This window comes from Oncorhynchus mykiss, chromosome 3 (assembly GCF_057628025.1).
Source record: "Oncorhynchus mykiss isolate SJ-2025 chromosome 3, ASM5762802v1, whole genome shotgun sequence".
In the NCBI taxonomy this organism is placed as follows: Eukaryota; Metazoa; Chordata; class Actinopteri; order Salmoniformes; family Salmonidae; genus Oncorhynchus; species Oncorhynchus mykiss.
The window spans coordinates 79,882,552-79,906,512 of record NC_143024.1 but is presented as its reverse complement, the minus strand read 5'-3'; the positions used below and the strand labels follow the sequence as shown (position 1 = coordinate 79,906,512).

The following is a 23,961-nucleotide window of genomic DNA, read 5'->3' as shown; positions in this document are numbered from 1 at the left end:
CTATTACAGGCTACTACAGATGTAGGATCTTAATTCGAGCCAGTTTGCTACAGCAGGGATTTAATCCTGCAAAAAAAGGAAATGTGAAATATTATGTGGATTATAATTAATGGACTTGTTTGTAGGGGTGAATGAAAATCAAGACTGAAATTTCAAAGTGGAAATTACAATCTTCAGAAGACTATTAAACTTCAAATACACTACAGGTTTTAAAATGTCCTGTTTTGCAGGAAATTTCTCCTGCAACAGGGTGATCCTACATATGTACAACACGTCATCCTCCTATCACGAGTATAATGTGTGGGAAAGCCTGCATGTGGATAGGCCATTGGCTGAGAAATCAGTCCGTCTCATGTTGAGAGAGATCGGCATTTAGCCTTGATACTGTAGACAGCGTAACTAATAAACCTGAATTACTAATACAGTGCTTTTGTTGTATTCAACTTTTGAGGCGTTAATGTCAATTAAACTTAGGTTTAAAAAATAGTATTATTGTCATCTTCAACCTAGAGCGTAACCAGGAAGTGAGTGGGAGCGTGGAGACGAGGGGATCTTTGGTGTGGAGGAGTGCGCTTCTCAGTGAGTGATTCTTGATAAACACTTTCACTTGAAAGTCGCGGCTACAATGTTTTCTTCAAAGTAGTCATGGCCCACGGGAAGTCGCCTTCCAAGACCCGGGGATTATGATATTAGTGCTGTAATGTCTTTGTAAGTAAATCAGTCGTTCATGCTTTATGTTGCCTCTAAAAAGAAAAACCGTAGGATAGGCTCGTGCTCTACTCCGTGTATACACAGGATACTTTGTAGTGAAATTCACAGCTTGGATCGCTCACGGCTGCAGTAATAATTGTCATATTTTTTGCAACATTCATTCACTGAAATGCAATGTTTTGGCTATTGCTACGTTTGTGAAGTGGACCATTTTGTGTCACTGCAATCAGTGTTCATGCCAAAGTACCGTAGGCTGCTAAACCACCTGCTTGTCTCTGTTCAGAGAACTGTTTCAAAAGTTTACACAGAACTTTGGACCCGAGCGTTTGCATAGAAGTGTGTGTGTACGCACATGTGTTTTGTCTGTGTTTTTGTATCTGTGTGTGTGGCAATTGTGTCATAGTTATACCATTGTTATTCTCACAATGGTAGGACCTGGATTACGAGTCCAGATTCCAGTTGCTGTTCTCTCTCTCTCCCTCTGTGTGTGCTGTTATTCAGAACACTAATTTATTTCCTGTCTACATGTAATTTGAATCATATCACAAGGTGGCACACTGACATTTTTCAACATGAATGAAGTCCTAGATAGGGAGAGCACTGAAGGCCAAGTAGAGAACCAGTGAAAGTTAAATTACACTCTTTGAGTGACATGTCCCCATAATGTGTTGGTAATGGTACTATGTAATTAAAGTACATTAAACAAAGGCACTAAAAGGGTTGTGATTGGCAGCAGGTCTTGAGCAGACCACCCCCACCAGCCTGGTCTCATAGACTAGACGTAACATAGTAAATTTAAATCCTCAATACCCAAATTAGTATGATATGTTACGTTTGGCATGGTTACGTAAGACAGATGGTACTTAATGTAAAATGTATGGTTGTTCAAGGTGGGTGGTTGTTCGAGGTGGATTGCTAGGCGTATAATCCGAACGTCTAGCAACCTAAAGGTTACGAGTTCAAATCTCACACGGACAACTTTTGCATTTCAGCTAATTAGCTACTTTTCTACTACTTTTTATCTACTTTGAAACTACTTAATATGTTAGCTAAACCTAACCTTAACCCTTTTTAAGCTAACCCTTCCCCTAACCTTAACTCTTTTAGTTAACCCTTACCTAAACCCTTTAACCTAACATATCATACATTTGGCAAATTCATAACATATTTGGCAGATTCGTAACATATAATACACATTTTAATTTGTAACATATGATACGAAATGGGTAATGGACATTCACAAATTAATACTTACTGTCAGGTTCTAATTATAATAGTAAGAACTCGAGTTTATTCTTCCCAAAGGATCAAACAGCTGAATCAACGAAAACATATTCACACGAGTACTAGTATTTAACCATTTCTCCTATGCTGAGTCTCCTACACATCTGTACAGCCAATGCATCTCTGTTGCTAGACAGAACCTTAGTGATATCTGTTCTTCCTCACTTCATCTGACCTGACCTTTGCCCCAAAGTGCTCACTCCTCCCCAACTCACAGCTGTCATGGTGACTGGTAGCAGACTGTGTCTCTTCTCCTCCCAGAGGATCCCTGATGGCTAACAATAACATATCCGGACATAATGAAACATTATACATTACCCTCTCTCCCTCAGTGACATATCCTGACATAATTAAACGTTATACATTACCCTCTCTCCCTCAGTGACATATCCTGACATAATGAAACGTTATACATTACCCTCTCTCCCTCAGTGACATATCCTGACATAATGAAACGTTATACATTACCCTCTCTCCCTCAGTGACATATCCTGACATAATGAAACATTATACATTACCCTCTCTCCCTCAGTGACATATCCTGACATAATGAAACGTTATACATTACCCTCTCTCCCTCAGTGACATATCCTGACATAATGAAACGTTATACATTACCCTCTCTCCCTCAGTGACATGAATAAGTATATTTCCTATTCTAAGAACCCAACGATACCATACAAAATGTAACACATTGGATTTACATACAGAATAATACAAAATGCTCTGAAACCAGGTGTACCCCACTTCAAGCTCTGTTTCTCGCACTCACTCACTCACTCACTCACTCACTCACTCACTCACTCACTCACTCACTCACTCACTCACTCACCAACATAATGTCATCAACCTCAGGTTATTACACAATATCAATTAAATGTCATTACATTCCCTAATATATTGCTATTACAGTTTTGTTACAAAGCAATAAAATAATTCTGTGTCAGAGAGTCATCCGTGGTGCAACATATAGGTACTCTCATGCAAAGAGTGAGAGTTCTTCTCCATCTCTCCAGCTCTTAATTTTGCCTGGCATTGGAGCTCTCTGTCCTTCGGACAACAACTATGAGAGAGATTGAGAAGGAAGAGAACTGAATCAGAAGCAAAACATAATCTGGTGAAATTAAAATAAAAACACTTTCTCTACATATATCTTTGACCTTCCCACTCCTGTTGTGTGTTTGTCTGAATTTGACTGTGTGTACCTGTGTGTGTTGTTAAAAAACCAATAACTAGCCTATTGATTTTTCTTCTCTCCTTATGGCTAGGGATTGTAGGCCTAGCTACATGGTACAGTTTACATACACCTTAGCCAAATACATTTAAACTCAGTTTTTCACAATTCCTGACATTTAATCCTAGTACAAATTCCCTGTCTTAGGTCAGTTAGGATCACCACTTTATTTTAAGAATGTTAAATGTCAGAATACTAGTAGAGAGAATCATTTATTTCAGCTTTTATTTCTTTCATTACATTCCCAGTGGGTCAGAAGTCTACATACACAATTAGTATTTGGTAGCATTGCCTTTACATTGTTTAACTTGGGTTAAACGTTTCGGGTAGCCTTCCACAAGCTTCCCACAATAAGTTGGGTGAATTTTGGCCCATTCCTCCTGACAGAGCTGGTGTAACTGAGTCAGGTTTGTAGGCCTCCTTGCTCGCACACACTTTTTCAGTACTGGACAAACACTTTCTATAGGATTGAGGTCAGGGCTTTTTTTGGGGCGGCAGGGTAGCCTAGTGGTTAGAGCGTTGAACTAGTAACCGGAAGGTTGTGAGTTCAAACCCCCGAGCTGACAAGGTACAAATCTGTCGTTCTGCCCCTGAACAGGCAGTTAACCCACTGTTCCCAGGCCGTCATTGAAAATAAGAATTTGTTCTTAACTGACTTGCCTGGTAAAATAATAAATAAATACTTTGACTTTGTTGTCCTTAAACCATTTTGCCACAACTTTGGAAGTATGCATGGGGTCATTGTCCATTTGGAAGACCCATTTGCGACCAAGCTTTAACTTCCTGACTGATGTCTTGAGATGTTGCTTCAATATATCCACATAATTTTCCTCCTCATGATGCCATCTATTTTGTGAAGTGCACCAGTCCCTCCTGCAGCAAAGCACCCCCACAACATGATGCTGCCACCCCCGTGCTTCACAGTTGTGATGGTGTTCTTCAGCTTGCAAGCCTCCTCCTTTTTCCTCCAAACATAACGATGGTCATTATGGCCAAACAGTTATATTTTTGCTTCATCAGAACAGAGGACATTTCTCCAAAAAGTACGATCTTTGTCCCCATGTGCAGTTGCAAACCGTAGTCTGGCTTTTTTTTATGGCGGTTTTGGAGCAGTTGCTTCTTTCTTGCTGAGCGGCCTTTCAGGTTGTGTAGATGTAGGACTCGTTTTTACTGTGGATATAGAATATTTTGTACCGGTTTTCTCCAGCATCTTCACAAGGTCCTTTGCTGTAGTTCTGGGATTGATTTGCACTTTTTTATACTTACGTGCTACCATCAGGCGTTTGGAAATTGTTCCCAAGGATGAACCAGACTTGTGGAGGTCCACATTTTTTTTCTGAGGTCTTGGCTGATTTCTTTTGATTTTCCCATGATGTCAAGCAAAGAGGCACTGAGTTTGAAGTTAGGCCTTGAAATACATCCACAGGTACACCTCCTATTGACTCAAATTATGTCAATTAGAAGCTTCTGAAGCCATGACATCATTTCTGGAATTTTCACAGATTTTTAAAGGCACAGTCAACTAAATTTATGTAAACTTCTGACCCACTAGAATTGTGATACAGTGAATTATAAGTGAAATAATCTGTCTGTAAACAATTGTTGGAAAAATTACTTGTGTCATGCACAAAGTAGATGTCCTAACCGACTTGCCAAAACTATAGTTTGTTAACAAGAAATTTGTCAAGTGGTTAAAAAACTAGTTTTAATGACTCCAACCTAAGTGTATGTAAACTTCGGACTTCAACTGTATGTAACCTGATTTGATGTGTGCATAAATGTGGGAAGTTAGTGTGTGTGATCACTAGGTGTTGAATGTGTGCCCAGGAGACAGCCACCTTAACTTAGGTCCAGGGCCAGCTCCGTCTTGACCACTTGGTCGGTCAGTCCAAACAGATTATTATGTGTTCAGATGGTGACGAAACATAAATATGTACATAAAGTAAAAATACAAAAAGGCATGCCCAAACTAAAGACCCAATAACAAAGGTATTGTGTGGGACTGGGATTGTGTTGGTTTCAGTAGCTGTCAGCTGTGTATATTTTTGACAGGGTCAGTGGATAGATTAGTTATCTCCAGTTTGATTGTTAGTTGATTTCAAATGTTCAGTTTTCTTTAGACATTTAGACTTATTGTCAGTCAGTCTGATTTTGATGTGACTTTCAGTTTATTAAATGATTGGTTTTGTGTCATTGTTAATTTTCCCCATCTAATGTGAAGCTGAGGTGTCCCTGTTCTGCATGCTACAATTAATAGAAATGCATTCTATAGAACTGACAGAGAAGTGCATGTCTGTTCATTCTATTATTATATATAATTCAGAACATTATGTAACAGACATGTAGGACAGACTCTTTCAAGACAGAAACCCATGAACCACCTGTTTAATGCCTGACCTTCTAAGAAGCTGGAGACAGTTTTATTTTCCATCATAGATCTAATGACTGCTATATTTAGATAAACCGACTGATCCTTACATTTGTAAATAAGATCACACCAAAGCTCTTATAATAGAAATGTTGATCTGTTTTGACCTGATGAAACTGTGATGTTTACCTGAAATTGAATATTGGTCTAATTGGAATAGATTGGATAGGATTTATTAGCAGTAGTGTATCAAATCTATTCCATTGTCATTAGTACCATTGCTGAGGGCTCTGTTATAACACCTCCCTCAGGTCAGAATGAGTAAGGAGAACCTCAGCGACTGGCCCGCTTCCCAGACCTCTGCAGAGGAGGAAGAGGAGGAGGAAGATGATGGGGAGCCCAAGGTGTGTCAGGTGTGTGGAGATCGGGCTACAGGCTATCACTTCAACGCCATGACATGTGAGGGCTGCAAGGGATTCTTCAGGTAAGTGAAACACACACACTCAATAATTCATTACTGTGTTAGCATAATCAAGGAACTGAGTGTTTGAGAACGTTTGTGTTTTACAAATCAAGTGGTTAATACATTGTGGCCAATAGGTTTTCACAGGTGAGAGCAGTAGATACATCTCCTGAATTATGTGGAATATAATTAATGGTTGATATAGTTTTCATTTGGGCAAATCTAGTCTGACATTTTAAAGTGGAAATTACAAACTTTTAGAGCTCTGCAAAACAGTGCCTTGCGAAAGTATTCGGCCCCCTTGAACTTTGCAACCTTTTGCCACATTTCAGGCTTCAAACATAAAGATATAAAACTGTATTTTTTTGTGAAGAATCAACAACAAGTGGGACACAATCATGAAGTGGAACGACATTTATTGGATATTTCAAACTTTTTTAACAAATCAAAAACTGAAAAATTGGGCTGCAAAATTATTCAGCCCCCTTAAGTTAATACTTTGTAGCGCCACCTTTTGCTGCGATTACAGCTGTAAGTCGCTTGGGGTATGTCTCTATCAGTTTTGCACATCGAGAGACTGAATTTTTTTCCCATTCCTCCTTGCAAAACAGCTCGAGCTCAGTGAGGTTGGATGGAGAGCATTTGTGAACAGCAGTTTTCAGTTCTTTCCACAGGTCTGGACTTTGACTTGGCCATTCTAACACCTGGATATGTTTATTTTTGAACCATTCCATTGTAGATTTTGCTTTATGTTTTGGATCATTGTCTTGTTAGAAGACAAATCTCCGTCCCAGTCTCAGGTCTTTTGCAGACTCCATCAGGTTTTCTTCCAGAATGGTCCTGTATTTGGCTCCATCCATCTTCCCATCAATTTTAACCATCTTCCCTGTCCCTGCTGAAGAAAAGCAGGCCCAAACCATGATGCTGCCACCACCATGTTTGACAGTGGGGATGGTGTGTTCAGCTGTGTTGCTTTTACGCCAAACATAACGTTTTGCATTGTTGCCAAAAAGTTCAATTTTGGTTTCATCTGACCAGAGCACCTTCTTCCACATGTTTGGTGTGTCTCTCAGGTGGCTTGTGGCAAACTTTAACCGACACTTTTTATGGATATCTTTAAGAAATGGCTTTCTTCTTGCCACTCTTCCATAAAGGCCAGATTTGTGCAATATACGACTGATTGTTGTCCTATGGACAGAGTCTCTCACCTCAGCTGTAGATCTCTGCAGTTCATCCAGAGTGATCATGGGCCTCTTGGCTGCATCTCTGATCAGTCTTCTCCTTGTATGAGCTGAAAGTTTAGAGGGACGGCCAGGTCTTGGTAGATTTGCAGTGCTCTGATACTCCTTCCATTTCAATGTTATCGCTTGCACAGTGCTCCTTGGGATGTTTAAAGCTTGGGAAATCTTTTTTTGTATCCAAATCCGGCTTTAAACTTCTTCACAACAGTATCTCGGACCTGTCTGGTGTGTTCCTTGTTCTTCATGATGCTCTCTGCGCTTTTAACGGACCTCTGAGACTATCACAGTGCAGGTGCATTTATACGGAGACCTGATTACACACAGGTGGATTGTATTTATCATCATTAGTCATTTAGGTCAACATTGGATCATTCAGAGATCCTCACTGAACTTCTGGAGAGAGTTTGCTGCACTGAAAGCAAAGGGGCTGAATAATTTTGCACGCCCAATTTTTCAGTTTTTGATTTGTTAAAAAAGTTTGAAATATCCAATAAATGTCGTTCCACTTCATGATTGTGTCCCACTTGTTGTTGATTCTTCACAAAAAAAATATTTTTATATTTTTATGTTTGAAGCCTGAAATGTGGCAAAAGGTCGCAAAGTTCAAGGGGGCCGAATACTTTCGCAAGGCACTGTATGTAACTTTTTGGGCGACCTGACAAAATTCACATAGAAATGTGAGTTATAGATCTGTCATTCTCATCGAAAGCAAGTCTAAGATGTTGTTAAAATGTTTTGTTTTTGCACCTTTACTTTTGGTTTTGTACAACAACTTCAAATAGCTCAAAATACAATATTTTGGGTTATGGAAAATATATTTCACAGCAGTTTAGATGGTACAGTGATTCTCTACACTATACCTGCTTGTTTTGTCACATAAACTGAAATTAGGCATACTACTAGAATTCTAACAACCGAGAAATGGCGGAGCGATTTCTGCATAGTGCACCTTTAAACCTTCTCCGTGCCTTTGCATTTCCTTGCATTTTCCACATTTGGATCTGTATACTACTCTGACTCACTCCATATATACTCTCTTTGTTGCTGGTTGACTTGATTGCTCTTTGTTGCTGGGCAGTGTTGCTTGTTTGAGACTCTCTATGGGCTGGCTATCTGAGCTCTGTATTCTGTATGCTCCAAGTACTCATTAGCGGTACATAGGCATGTCTATCAGTGGTATCCATTGGCGTTGACGATAAGCAGACGTCAAATTAGCTCATTAAAACACACACACACACACGATCTCTCTCTTATAAACACGCACGCACATGTATTTTCTTAAAAAGCATAGTTAAGATATTAACTGAATCCATGTAATTGTCACACCCTGATCTGTTTCAGCTGTCTTTGTGCTTGTCTCCACCCTCCTCCAGGTGTCGCTCATCTTCCCCATTATCCCCTGTGTATTTACACCTGTGTTCTCTGTTTGTCAGTTGCCAGTTCATTTTGTAAAACCTACCAGAGTTTGTTCCCCTGCGCCTGTTTTCTAGTCCTTCCCGGTTTTGACTGTTCTGCCTGTCCTGACCTTGAGACTGCCTGCCGTTCTGGACCTTTTGCACCTTCTCTGGATTACTGACCTCTGCCTGCCTTTGACCTGTCGTTTGCCTGACCCTGTACTAGAAATAAACGGTTGTTTCTTCAACACTGTCTGCATCTGGGTCATACCTGAAACCTGATAGCAATTATGTTTAAATCTGTGGCTGAAACTCACCTCTTCCACATACAGTATAGTATATTTAGTATATTTACAGTATATTTATAGTATGTGTATCATGTGCCTCTGATGTTGTGCCAGGCGTGCCATGAAGCACCCCACTAAGTTCTGCTGCCCGCGGCAGGGTGTCTGTGTCATCACCAAGAACAACCGCCGCCAGTGCCAGGCCTGTCGACTCCACAAATGCCAGTCCATAGGCATGCTGAAAGAGTGTGAGTTCACACACTAACACAAACACACTTACGCCCATACACTGGGTTACCGTTGGCTTTTTAATCTTTCTGTAGTGACATGCAGACCTGGGTTCAAATACGTGTTATTTAAATACTCGTAGTCTTTGTATTTGAGTATTTTCAAATAATGCGATGCTGAATCAACTACTTCTACTACAAGTATTTGAACGTATTTTCTAATAATTTCCTATAAATAGGCTGCTATTTGAAAATATTTTCTAAGACGTACTTCCAAATACATTATTTCAAATAACCCTAAGACCAATCAGACCAGGGTTCAAATGGATGGAGTATTTCAATATTTGTGTTCAAATACATTCCAAGTGTATTTCCATATATACTGTGTGTACACAACTTTAGGAACACCTTCCTAATATTTTGTCCTCAGAACAGCGTCAATTTGTCGGGCGTGGACTCTACAAGGTGTCGAAAGCGTTCCATAGGGATCCTGGCCCATGTTGACTCCAATGATTCCCACAGTTGTGGCAAGTTGGCTCTATGTCCATTTGAGGTGGTGGACCAATCTTTATACACACGGGAAACTGTTGAGCTTGAAAAACCCAGCAGCCTTGAAGTTCTTGACAGAAACCGGTGTGCCTGGCATCTACTACCATACCCTGTTCAAAGGCTTTTACATTTTGTGTCTTGCCCAATCACTCTCTGTATGGCATACATACACAATCCATGTCGCAATTGTCAATCCTTTTATAACCTGTCTCCTCCCCTTCATCTACACTGATTTGAAGCGGATTTAACAAGTGACATCAATAAGAGATCTGTAACGATCGTCGTAGTTGGAAGAAGGAGAGGACGAAGGTGCAGCGTGGTACTTGTTCATGATCTTTTAATACACTGAACACAAGAACAAAAATAACAAACGATACAGTCCTGTCCGGTACAGAGATAGAGACAGAAAACAATCACCCACAGCCAAAATGGGAAAACAGGCTACCTAAGTATGGCTCTCAATCAGAGACAATGATAGACAGCTGCCTCTGATTGAGAACCATACCAGGCCAAACACATAGAAAAAGAAAACCTAGACCTACAACATAGAATACACATCACACCTTGACCAAACTAAAAATAGAAACATACAAAGCAATCTACAGTCAGGGCGTGACAGTACCCCCCCTCCCCCCAAAGGTGCAGACTCCGGCCGCAAAACCTAAACCCATAGGGTAGGGTCTGGGTGGGCATCTGTCCGCGGTGGCGGCTCTGGCGCTGGACGTGGACCCCACTCCACCATAGTCTTGGCCCACTTAAGTGGCGCCTTTGGAGCGGCGACCCTCGCCACTGACCTAGGACTGGGGACCCTTGCAGCGTTCCCCGAATAGACGGGAGACTCTGGCGGCACCGGACAGGCGGGCGACTCTGGCGGCGCCGGACAGGCGGGCGACTCTGGCGGCGCCGGACAGGCGGGAGACTATGGCGGCTCCCGACAGGCGGGAGACTATGGCGGCGCCCGACAGGCGGGAGACTATGGCGGCGCCCGACAGGCGGGAGACTATGGCGGCGCCCGACAGGCGGGAGACTATGGCGGCGCCCGACAGGCGGGAGACTCTGGAAGCGCCCGACAGGCAGGAGCATCTGGAGGGAGGAGACGGAGAGATTGACTGGTGTGTGGGGCTGCCACAGGAGGCCTGATGCGTGGAGGAGGCACCGGATGGACCGGCCTGTGGAGGCGCACTGGAGGTCTTGAGCACCGAGCCTGCACAACCTGTCTTGGCTGGATACCCCCTGTAGCCCGGCAAGTGCGGCGGGGAGGAACAGACCGCACTGGGCTGTGCTGGCGAACCGGGGACACCGTGCGTAGGGCTGGTGCCATATAACCCGGGCAGAGGAGACGCACTGGAGACCAGATGCGCTGAGCCGGCTTCATTCCTCCTGGCTCGATGCCCACTCTAGCCCGGCTGATACGAGGAGCTATGTAGCGCACCGGTGTAGCGTACGATGTAGCGCACCGGGCTATGCATGCGCACTGGGGATACCGTGCGCCTCACCGCATAACATGGTGCCTGCCCGGTCAACCTCTCTCCACGGTAAGCACGGGGAGTTGGCTCAGGTCTCCTACCTGACTTAGCCACACTTCCTGTGTGCCTCCCCCAATACATTTTTGGGGCTGCCTCTCGGGCTTCCTTGCCAGCCGTGTTTCCCTGTACCGCTGGTTCACCTCTCCTGCTGCCTCCGCTCTCCTGGCTGCCTCCACCTGTTCCCATGGGAGGCGATCCCTTCCAGCCAGGATCTCCTCCCATGTGTAGCAACCCTTGCCGTCCAGAATGTCCTCCCATGTCCATCCCACCTTATAGCGCTTCTCCTCCTTACCACGCTGCTTGGTCCTTTGGTGGTGGGTAGTTCTGTAACGATCGTCGTAGGTGGAAGACGGAGAGGACCAAGGTGCAGCGTGGTACGTGTTCATGATCTTTTAATACACTGAACACTAGAACAAAAATAACAAACGGAACAAATGAAACAGTCCTGTCTGGTACAGAGACAGAGACAGAAAACAATCACCCACAACCAAAATGGGAAAACAGGCTACCTAAGTATGGCTCTCAATCAGAGACAACGATAGAGAGCTGCCTCTGATTGAGAACCATACCAGGCCAAACACATAGAAAAAGAAAACCTAGACCTACAACATAGAATACCCACCCACATCACACCCTAACAAAACTAAAAATAGAAACATACAAAGCAATCAGGGCGTGACAAGATCATAGCTTTCACCTGGATTCACCTGGTCAGTCTATGTCATGGAAAGAGCAGGTGTTCTTAATGTTTTTTATATACTCAGTATAACAATATATTACACTTCTTCGAACTTAAAAATGTAGGTAAAAGTAATTGAAATAGTATTTGAACCCAGGTCTGCCGTGGTGGCAAAGCGTTTGTCTCTGTTGCCATAGTGATCATGTCAAAGGAGGCTGTGGAGAAGAGGAGGAGTCAGATCAGGAGGAACAGGATGGTTGAAGAGCCCCCGGTCCTCTCGCCACAACAGGAAGCTGTCATACAGGAACTGTTCAACGCCCATGAAAAGACCTTCGACATCACCTTTTCCCACTTCCAGTTCAGGGTGTGTGTGTGTGTGTGTGTGTGTGTTTGTGTGTGTGTGTGTGTGTCCGTGCATTTGTGTTTTGTGTCCTGTGTTGCATATTGGGTGGATGATATCTGATTTAGTTTGTGTCTGTTTCAGCCCATCGACAGAGACCTCAACCCCATGTCTGTGTGGAACCAGACTGCCAGTGAGCAAAGTGTAAAACAGACTAGAAGAATGGATAACTTGTCATCATCTTACTCCACATCCACCTCCACCAGCTTCTCCTCTTCCTCCTGTTCTTTGGAGGATGAGGAGAAGGAAGACAGGAGTGGAGGGAAGAATACGGTTTTCACCACTCTGCCCGATGTAGCTGACCTTACCACCAACATGGAGGAGAAGAAGGAGGAGGAGAAGGAGAAGAAGGAGGACAGGAGTGATGGGGGGAAGAATACGGTTTTCACCACTCTGCCCCACATAGCTGACCTCACCACCTACATGATCCAAAACATCATCAACTTTGCCAAAGGACTCCCCTCCTTCAGGTGTGTGTGTTTGCATATTTGTGTATGTCCCCCCTTCTCTCTATCGCTCTCTTACCTGTGAGGGTGTGTGTGTGTGGGTGTGTCTGACAGGGCCCTGGCCATAGACGACCAGATCTCTCTGTTGAAGGGGGCCATGTTTGAGATGATGCAGATCCGCTTCAACATGATGTTCAATGTCAAGACGGGCATCTGGGAGTGTGGTCCCCTGACATACTGCATGGACGACGCTGTCCGGGGTGAGTGAACCTTCATACTACATAGCCAAACCTACATACATAGCCATGCTGAATACGGAGCCCCAAGTGGTAGAATGTCCTGCATTGAAGGCCCATTATAAACTAGTCACACAGTTCATGGCTGAGAGGGGAACCTCTCTAACTAGAAGGAGGAGGAGAGGTGGATATGGTGGATATGCAGGTACGAGGAGAATAGAGGAGGTGGAGGAGAGGGAGGTGTGTCAGCAGGTTTAGTTATCTCTGGTGGGAGTTGGAGGAGAGGGAGAGGGAGGTGTGTCAGCAGGTTTAGTTATCTCTGGTAGAGGTCGACCGATTATGATTTTTCAACGCCAATACCGATTATTGGAGGACCAAAAAAGCTGATTATTTGTAATAATGACAATTACAACAATACTGAATGAACACTTATTTTAACTTAATACAGTATAATGCATCAATAAAATCAATTTAGCCTCAAATAAATAATGAAACATGTTCAATTTGGTTTAAATAATGCAAAAACAAAGTGTTGGAGGAGAACGTGCAATATGTGCCATGTAAGAAAGCTAACGTTTAGGTTCCTTGCTCAGAACATGAGAACATATGAAAGCTGGTGGTTCCTTTTAACACGAGTCTTCAATATTCAGGTAAGAAGTTTTAGGTTGTAGTTATTATAGGAATTATAGGACTATTTCTCTCTATACGATTTGTATTTCATATACCTTTGACTATTGAATGTTCTTATAGGCACTTTAGTATTGCCAGTGTAACAGTATAGCCTCCGTCCCTCTCCTCGCCCCTCCCTGGGAGCAGCCAGGTAGCCACCATCGAAGCAGCGTTATCCATGCAGAGCAAGGGGAACAACTACTCCAAGTCTTAGAGCGAGTGACGTTTGAAACGCTATTAGCGCGCATCCCGCTAACTAGCTAGCCATTTCACATCGGTCACACCAGCCTCATCTCGGGAGTTGATAGACTTGAAGTCATAAACAGCGCAATGCTTGAAGCAAAGCGAAGAGCTGCTTGCAAAACGCACAAAAGTGCTGTTTGAATGAATGCTTACGAGTCTGCTGGTGCCTACCACCGCTCAGTCAGACTGCTCTATCAAATCATAGACTTAGTTATAACATAATAACACACAGAAATACGAGCCTTAGGTCATTAATATGGTCGAATCCAGAAACTATCATCTCGAAAACAAAACGTTTATTCTTTCAGTGAAATATGGAACTGTTCCGTATTTTATCTAACGGGTGGCATCCATAAGTCTAAATAGTCTTGTTACATTGCACAACCTTCAATGTTATGTCATAATTACGTAAAATTCTGGCAAATTAGTTCGCAACGAGCCAGGCGGCCCAAACTGTTGCATATACCCTGACTCTGCGTGCAATGAACGCAAGAGAAGTGACACAATTTTACCTGGTTAATATTGCCTGTTAACCTGGATTTATTTTAACTAAAAATGCAGGTTTAAAAATATATACTTCTGTGTATTGATTTTAAGAAAGGCATTGATGTTTATGGTTAGGTATAGTCGTGCAACGATTGTGCTTTTTTCGCAAATGCGCTTTTGTTAAATCATCCCCCGTTTGGCGAAGTTGGCTGTCTTTGTTAGGAAGAAATAGTCTTCACACAGTTCGCAACAAGCCAGGCGGCCCAAACTGCTGCATATACCCTGACTCTGCTGCAAGAGAAGTGACACAATTTTCCTGGTTAAAAGAAATTCATGTTAGCAGGCAATATTAACTAAATATGCAGGTTTAAAAATATATACTTGTGTATTGATTTTAAGAAAAGCATTGATGTTTATGGTTAGGTACACGTTGGAGCAACGACAGTCCTTTTTCACGAATGCGCACCGCATCGATTATATGCAGCGCAGGACACGCTAGATAAACTAGTAATATAATCAACCATGTGTAGTTAACTAGTGATTATTAGTGATTGATTGTTATTTATAAGATAAGTTTAATGCTAGCTAGCAACTTACCTTGGCTTCTTACTGCATTAGCGTAACAGGCAGGCTCCTCGTGGAGTGCAAAGTAAGGCAGGTGGCTAGAGCGTTGGACTAGTTAACCGTAAGGTTGCAAGATTGAATCCCAGAGCTGACAAGGTAAAGATCTGTCGTTCTGCCCCTGAACAAGGCAGTTAACCCACCATTCCTAGGTCGTCATTGAAAATAAGAATGTGTTATTAACTGACTTGCCTAATTAAATAAAGGTGAAATAGTTGTTTCTTTAAAGACCAAGCACCTGTGGTTGGATCGTTGTCTGTGCACCTCGTGTCTGCACCTGGCAGTAAAATGCATCAAATGTATATCCTACGTATGCATTGTGATTGGATTACATTGCCATGTTACAACCACAAGTTCATATCACATGCCACGTGCAGTAAGGCAGAATGTTGTGGGGTAGAATGATTGGGTCTCACCAGATATAGGCACAAAACTGATCACAAGATGCATATTATTTATTTTTTCAAATAGATTATTATACTTTTATTCTAATAATTCAACACCCTCTAGTACAATGCCAGCCATACAACATATTCTACGATGGAGGTAAAATAGTGACTTAAGTTTACAACCATGTAAAGTGTGATTTGTAAATGTCAAATATGAGTTGCACCTGAATAATGAGTTTTGTCATTTATTTTGAGAATAAATGCAACATCACTTGCAAGCGCATAACTTGATGTGTTAATAAATACAACACTTGAAAACATGTAAGTTGATATGTGAATAAATTCAATAAGATTTGCAAGCATGCAACATCATTTGAGAATGAATGCAACTCATTTACTAAATTTGCGATTGTTTAATCTTTTTCTGCGAATCAAAACTATATTTGCCGATGTCAAATCTGTGTGCTCAGAGTTTTGCCACTAATTTAGCGACTAACCTCTGCCAATAGTTTTGTAGTTGTAAAAAACAATTCTGTGAGCAAGCAGCAGAGAAAAACACAAGGGACAGGGATTATTCTGACCAATCAGGTGAGGTGTTATCCTTCTTGAACGTGCTTTCACGTTTCACAGGGTTCCGGTCTGGCTAGCCTGTATCTAGTGGTTCTTACGTTGTATAACAGAGGAATTAGTCTAGCTATGTACTTGTTATTTGGTTGAGACTAACAGTTTAGAAAATAATGATTTGCTCTATGTATATGTGGTGTGTAGTTGGTTGGCTTTGAATGTTAGCCAGCTGAGCTCGCTTCTCAAATTGGCTAATGTTAGCTAGCTTGCTAATAATATTTTGAGAAGAACAGGTGAGCTCCCTGTAGAATCAAGACAAGAGGGGTTAGGGAAGGAGATTAGCTAGATGTGCAGTTGCTTCACCTGTTTGAAGCAGTGCCGAGGCGAGATGAGAGCTAACTGCTGCTGTGGTAAAAAGGTGAGATCTCCAGGGCCATTTAAAAAGAAATCTGGCCCTGGACACAACCTTTGGCTTTTTTCAGTCCTCAACAAATCCATTTTGTTTATGGAAGTAATAGTTATCATGGTCCTGTTTTATATGCAGCTACAGAAAAACTATTTTATATATATATACACAGTGCCTTGCGAAAGTATTCGGCCCCCTTGAACTCTGCGACCTTTTGCCACATTTCAGGCTTCAAACATAAAGATATAAAACTGCATTTTTTTGTGAAGAATCAACAACAAGTGGGACACAATCATGAAGTGGAACGACATTTATTGGATATTTCAAACTTTTTTAACAAATCAAAAACTGAAAAATTGGGCGTGCAAAATTATTCAGCCCCTTTACTTTCAGTGCAGCAAACTCTCTCCAGAAGTTCAGTGAGGATCTCTGAATGATCCAATGTTGACCTAAATGACTAATGATGATAAATACAATCCACCTGTGTGTAATCAAGTCTCCGTATAAATGCACCTGCACTGTGATAGTCTCAGAGGTCCGTTAAAAGTGCAGAGAGCATCATGAAGAACAAGGAACACACCAGGCAGGTCCGAGATACTGTTGTGAAGAAGTTTAAAGCCGGATTTGGATACAAAAAGATTTCCCAAGCTTTAAACATCCCAAGGAGCACTGTGCAAGCGATAATATTGAAATGGAAGGAGTATCAGACCACTGCAAATCTACCAAGACCTGGCCGTCCCTCTAAACTTTCAGCTCATACAAGGAGAAGACTGATCAGAGATGCAGCCAAGAGGCCCATGATCACTCTGGATGAACTGCAGAGATCTACACCTGAGGTGGGAGACTCTGTCCATAGGACAACAATCAGTCGTATATTGCACAAATCTAGCCTTTATGGAAGAGTGGCAAGAAGAAAGCCATTTCTTAAAGATATCCATAAAAAGTGCCGTTTAAAGTTTGCCACAAGCCACCTGGGAGACACACCAAACATGTGGAAGAAGGTGCTCTGGTCAGATGAAACCAAAATTGAACTATTTGGCAACAATGCAAAACGTTATGTTTGGCGTAAAAGCAACACAGCTGAACACACCATCCCCACTGTCAAACATGGTGGTGGCAGCATCATGGTTTGGGCCTGCTTTTCTTCAGCAGGGACAGGGAAGATGGTTAAAATTGATGGGAAGATGGATGGAGCCAAATACAGGACCATTCTGGAAGAAAACCTGATGGAGTCTGCAAAAGACCTGAGACTGAGACGGAGATTTGTCTTCTAACAAGACAATGATCCAAAACATAAAGCAAAATCTACAATGGAATGGTTCAAAAATAAACATATCCAGGTGTTAGAATGGCCAAGTCAAAGTCCAGACCTGAATCCAATTTAGAATCTGTGGAAAGAACTGAAAACTGCTGTTCACAAATGCTCTCCATCCAACCTCCCTGAGCTCGAGCTGTTTTGCAAGGAGGAATGGGAAAAAAATTCAGTCTCTCGATGTGCAAAACTGATAGAGACATACCCCAAGCGACTTACAGCTGTAATCGCAGCAAAAGGTGGCGCTACAAAGTATTAACTTAAGGGGGCTGAATAATTTTGCAGCCCAATTTTTCAGTTTTTGATTTGTTAAAAAAGTTTGAAATATCCAATAAATGTCGTTCCACTTCATGATTGTGTCCCACTTGTTGTTGATTCTTCACAAAAAAATTACAGTTTTATATCTTTATGTTTGAGGCCTGAAATGTGGCAAAAGGGCGCAAAGTTCAAGGGGGCCGAATACTTTCGCAAGGCACTGTATATATATATCATATATCATTATTCCTCCTCCACCAAACTTTACAGTTTGCACCATGCATTCAGGCAGGTAGCGTTCTCCCGGCATACAGTTTGTACCTGTACAGAGTCAATGTACGGGGGCACCAGTTAGTCGGGGTAATTGAGGTAATATGTACATGAATGTATAGTTAAAGTGACTATGCATATTATAAACAGAGAGTAGCAGCAGCGTAAAAGAGGTTGGCGGGGGGAGGGACACAATTCAAACAGTCCAGGATGCCAATGTGCGGGGGCACCGGTTAATCGGGCTGATATATCACACACACACACAAAGTAGTAATGCTCTTCACACATTGTAATCTACATCGTGAGGATATAGTAACTGTAGAAGGAAAATCAAATCACACTTTTGCCTATAAAGTGAACTACTGTTGGCTAAGCCACATTGTGCACTATATCCAGAATATGAATATGTTCATATGGATCCCAGGATGAACTGTATGTTAATACCAGATGTAATTCTAATGGGGTCAGAGAGACAGACAGTTGCATGACAGAGTTGACATACTTTCTATGAATGCTGCTGTTCGAATCAGAATGTGCCCAAACCCGTTCTTATTACCAACCAGTGTTGTAACTAGATGAAGCTCAAATTGGACTCAGGCATTCACAGCTTCTGCTGTGTCTGCTTTCCGTTGAAGTGGATTCAATCCCAATGTCTTGTACTTGAATCAAATTTTTGTCTGTCTACAGTTGTATATCATTAGGCTGACTGGCCCACCCAAGCCACAGTTTACCAGCACTGTTAGTCATTGTTCAATAGAGACTAGTCTCTGAGCTCTACAACTGACGAAGCTACATGGAGCCAGATCGTTACTCACCTGACTAGCAGCCGTCGCTAATAAAAGCTGGTAATAAGAATATAAGAGCTTTATGTTTTCTTTTCACTAAGCCCTGGGGGACCTTAATGAGCCCCTCCCATTTCAACAGGTGTTGCCCATCTGTTTGTTTATGTCTCTGTGGCTGTGTACACAGGCAGCTAAATTCTGATATATTGCCCAATTATTTGCAAAATATCTGATCTGATTGGTCAAAAGAACCATTGTTACATTATAGATAGAATGCTGTGATTAGGGCATCAGCCTTCCTATTACCGTTGCCATTGACAACCAGCTGGAGGAGCAGCTGTATGATATCTTATGTTTTCCAATCTGGAAAGTGGTGTCCACTTGAAAGGAAATAATTGGCCAATCAGTGACCCCTTGTAACTGTCAGAGTAAGGATACTGTCAGGATAATGTGATGAAGGTTTCTCATGTAATCAAATAAGTAGTGTCAAGTTAGATATAATCAAGGTAGATGAACAGCCTGGTGAGGTTACACAATGGTCAACTTTCATTCCAGTGTGTTGTGCTGTTATTACTGGATGTTTCTATGGTTCGGTGTAGACTCGTCCTTGACCTAGCTGTTAAAGGATGTTGGTATAAAACAGTGTTCCCTGTTGTTTTCCCTGTAGGTGAGGGTTATTAGATTTATTTAGTTCCTTTATCACATCACATGACTGTAGACGATCATCATCACCCTGTCTCTCTCTCGTCATCACCCTGTCTCTCTCTAGTCATCACCCTGTTTCTCTCGTCCTCACCCTGTCTCTCTCTCGTCATCACCCTGTCTCTCTCTAGTCATCACCCTGTCTCTCTCTCGTCATCACCCTGTCTCTCTCTCGTCATCACCCTGTCTCTCTCTAGTCATCACCCTGTCTCTCTCTCGTCATCACCCTGTCTCTCTCTAGTCATCACCCTGTCTCTCTCTCGTCATCACCCTGTCTCTCTCTAGTCATCACCCTGTCTCTCTCTCGTCATCACCCTGTCTCTCTCTCGTCATCACCCTGTCTCCACCCTGTCTCTCTCTCGTCATCACCCTGTCTCTCTCTCGTCATCACCCTGTCTCTCTCTCGTCATCACCCTGTCTCTCTCTAGTCATCACCCTGTCTCTCTCTCGTCTCTTCCTTTTACCCCATCCCCCACACTTTTCTCTATCTCCTTAGACACAACACCCTCTCAATTCTCTATACTGCATCTCTCTTCCCTCTCCCCTCTCTCACCCTCCTCACTCCCACCCATTCCCAAATCTTCCTCTCTTTTTTTCCCTCCCTCCCTCCCTCTCTCTCTCTTACTCCCTCCCCTCATCCCCCTCTCTGTTGTAGCTGGGTTTCAGCGCCACCTGTTGGACCCTCTGATGCGGTTCCACTACACCCTGAGGAACCTACAGCTACAGGAGGTGGAGTATGTTCTCATGCAGGCCATCTCCCTCTTCTCTCCAGGTAACATTATGCCACACACACACAGACTCCATACCACGCTCTGACTTTGCTTCATTTTTCCTGCTTTCAATACATTTAAAGGCCCAGTGCTGTCAAAACGTGATATTCCTGTGTTTTATATTTCCACACTATGAGATTGGAATAATAATGTGAAATTGTGAAAATGATGATAATGCCCTTATAGTGTAAGAGCTGTTTGAAGATAGCCTGAAATGTTCAGCTGGTTTTGGTGGGATGGAGTTTTGGCCTGCCTGGTGACATCACCAGGCAATAAATTAGTTAATAGACCAATAAGAAAGAATTCCAAACCTTTCTGCCAATAACAGTTAGTTTTCAGTTTTCCCCTCCCCACTCAGACCACTCCCAGACAGTCCTAGCAAAAGTACTGCTTGATAAATGTCTCTTTACCCAGAAGCTATTTGTGTTTCTTTTTGACCATTCATTTCAAAACAATTACAGTATGGTCCTTAATTGTTACCAATAAATTATTTGATATTGAGATAAAAACAGCTACATTAGACCTTTAAATACATCTGCACTTCTGAAGAAAGACTGTTGAAATTAGTGTTAAATGACTTCGTGAGACAGTGGTAGTTGGCTCCCCAAATGCTTATGTGGTTGAAAATGTTGAGTCCTGATTGGCAGATCGTCCGGGTGTGATCAATCATGGTGTGATTGATAGTCTGCAGGAGAAGCTGGCTATTGCGCTGAAGGTCCACATCGACTCCAAGAGGGCCAAGCCTGAGAAACAGTGAGTCTGTCTAAATATTGAATTTCATTGTCGTTGGATAATGTGCCTAGGAATACTGTCTTCATAGTGACCTCTTGGGCCCTATATCCCTGTCTCTCTTGTCCCCCTGTCCCTGTCCTCCCTGTCCCCCCAGCCTGCTGTACCCTAAGATTCTGGCGTGTCTGACGGAGATGAGGACTATGAATGAGGAGTATACCAAACAGGTTCTGCAGATACAGGACATCCAGCCAGGCAACTCATTTGACCCACTCATCCTAGAGGTGGTCAGCAAGGACCCCTGAGACAGACACACCCAGACAGGCAGCAGCAGGGATGCCTAAATCACTTTCTGTCAGGTTTCAACAAGGACATCTAGGGAGAATCTCAATTACATGCTCCTTGTGTCCTCTCTCCTCGACTCCTTCTCAAAACCCATTGGATGAAAGAGCCAGAGGTCCCTCCCTTCCGACCTTGTCTTCCTATGGGTTTTGAGAAGGAGGCGAGAAGGAGTATGTAATTGAGAAAAGGACCTAAATCACTTTCAGACAGGTTAATCCACTTTCCTCAGCCCGATATACAGAACGGATGCCTAAATAATTGTGACAGGCTTCAACAGAGACATGTAAAACTGCCTATGGGGTGATTGAATCATTTTCCCTCTCAAGAATGTAGCTTTTATTTTATTTTATTCAAAATATATCAAAAGAGCTATACGTAGTTTTTTAATGTGTGCTTGCTTGTATGTTTTTTTCTTTCATCATTCAATGATGCATATTGCCAACGCAAAAAGATTGTCAGAGACTCAGACAATTGTGTTTAAAGCACTAATGCAAAATCATCTTATACAGGACTGAACGAGGGGATGTCCCCTATGGTTCTACAGAGGTTTAAGGAGTGATTTTGTTTTCTGGGAAAAACACTCTTTGGCTGCTGTATTTCCTAAAGCTGGTCAAGTGCCTCCTTACGTGTGAGACAAAATAAATCTTGTACATATCAATTTATCCTCATCACAGACATGTCACAGGTGAAAAGAACAGTACAATCAGAATCTACATGTGATATACATCATCTTATATGTATTGTTAACGTTACAAATGGTGCAGGTACCTGTATTCTGTGTTTTAGTGTATTTCTGTTTTTGCCTTGTTACGTGAATGTTTGGTTATTTTTTTCTAAACATGTACAGACGTGCGTTTGGCTGTGTGAGCGTTGGGTCATGGTTGTCGTTGGTGTTTTCTGCCTTAAATATGTATATTTCTGTGTGCTGTAACACTAGTAGACACACAGGACCTCCATGGCTAGAACGTTATGACCTTTGAACTTTGTTTTGACCTACTAGTCCTACCTTCCATGAGCTCAGGTCTACAATTCCTTAGGCTTTCCTCCTTCTATTAGTGTACGGCCACACAAAGATTTGGTGTCTGAAATGTATGGATTGAGACAATAGTTTTTCAATGGACGTCATCAGATAATGCAGCCTGGTCTCGTAGACTAGATGTAACATATTAAAATGAAATACGGGACACTCAAATGAGTATGATAGGTTACATTTGGTATGGTTACATAAGACAGATGGATACTTCAGGCAAAAACAAAAGTAGGGTGATTGGTGTATATCGCAAAAGTCTAGTAACCCAAAGGTTGCGAGTTCGAATCTCATCACGGACTATTTTAGCTAATTATCAACCTTTCAACTACTTACTACTTTTTAGCTACTATGCAACTACTTAGCATGTTAGCTAACCCTTCCCCTATCCCTAATCTTAACCCTTCCCCTAACCCTTTAACCTAACTCATAAACTTAACCCTAACACCTAGCCTAGCTAATATTAGCCAGCTAGCTAACGTTAGCCATCTACCTAGAATTCGTAACATATTGTACAGCATGCAAATTCGCAGCTAAAGTTTTTCTAATTTGTAACATATTATACGAAATTGGTGATGGACAACCACAAATGAATACATATCATACTAAATGGAGTGTCTCAGATTTACGTACAGAATAATAGGAAATGCTTTGCGACCAGGTTGGATAATGGATGATAATCTGTAAAAAAAAAAAAAAAAACACACAAGATTGTGCATGTGTATGTAACTCATCCAGAAAACAGTTGAGTAGAATGGTGAATGCATTTGCATGTCTCAACTGAAAATCTCACTTTTTAAAAGTTCATATTCTGTTAACTCATGCGTCATACCCAAATAATGTTGTTGACTCATCCTATACAAAGCATAAATTGGAGAAAAACACTTCAAACACCCCACCTCAAACTTGTATCTCAAACAGTGTTTGTTTGAGGTGGTCCTATGTGTCTCAGTCAATAGTATGGGTGTTTACAAGGGTTGTGGGTTTGATTCCCGCTGGGGCCACCCATATGGAAAATGTATGCACGCATGACTGACTGTAAGTCGCTTTGGATTAAAATGTCTGCTGAAATGTTATATTATCAGCAGTCTACTCACATGCACTTTCTGAATGACCGGTATACGCCCACTCCATTCCAACACAGAAAATATGCTTTTTAACGTAAGTAATTACCATTTTTGGGAAAGAAAACTATTTCACTCATTGTAATTAATTATAGGTCATATTTCATAGAAATCTGGAAACACTGGACAGTTATTTTAAGCTCTTTTGTATGTTAAAATAAAAGTTATACATTTAAATGATGTTAGGCTGAAGTGCTCTCTTCTATCAAACCCTCAGATAAAGAGGAA

The 23,961-nt window shown here is 42.1% G+C and overlaps 1 protein-coding gene across 5 annotated transcripts; it reads left to right on the top strand.

The window, feature by feature from the left end:
• The first annotated feature begins 312 nt into the window (after positions 1–312).
• On the top strand, positions 313–23,910 carry nr1i2 (nuclear receptor subfamily 1, group I, member 2). 5 transcript variants are annotated; one of them, XM_036963368.2, is made up of 9 exons: positions 327–579; positions 5,909–6,081; positions 9,097–9,227; positions 12,158–12,324; positions 12,445–12,830; positions 12,921–13,066; positions 20,397–20,513; positions 21,159–21,264; positions 21,398–23,910. In XM_036963368.2, exons 2-9 carry the CDS (start codon positions 5,915–5,917, stop codon positions 21,543–21,545), a joined length of 1,368 nt encoding a protein of 455 aa, XP_036819263.1. In that variant the 5' UTR covers positions 327–579; positions 5,909–5,914; the 3' UTR covers positions 21,546–23,910.
• Positions 23,911–23,961: the final 51 nt, after the last annotated feature.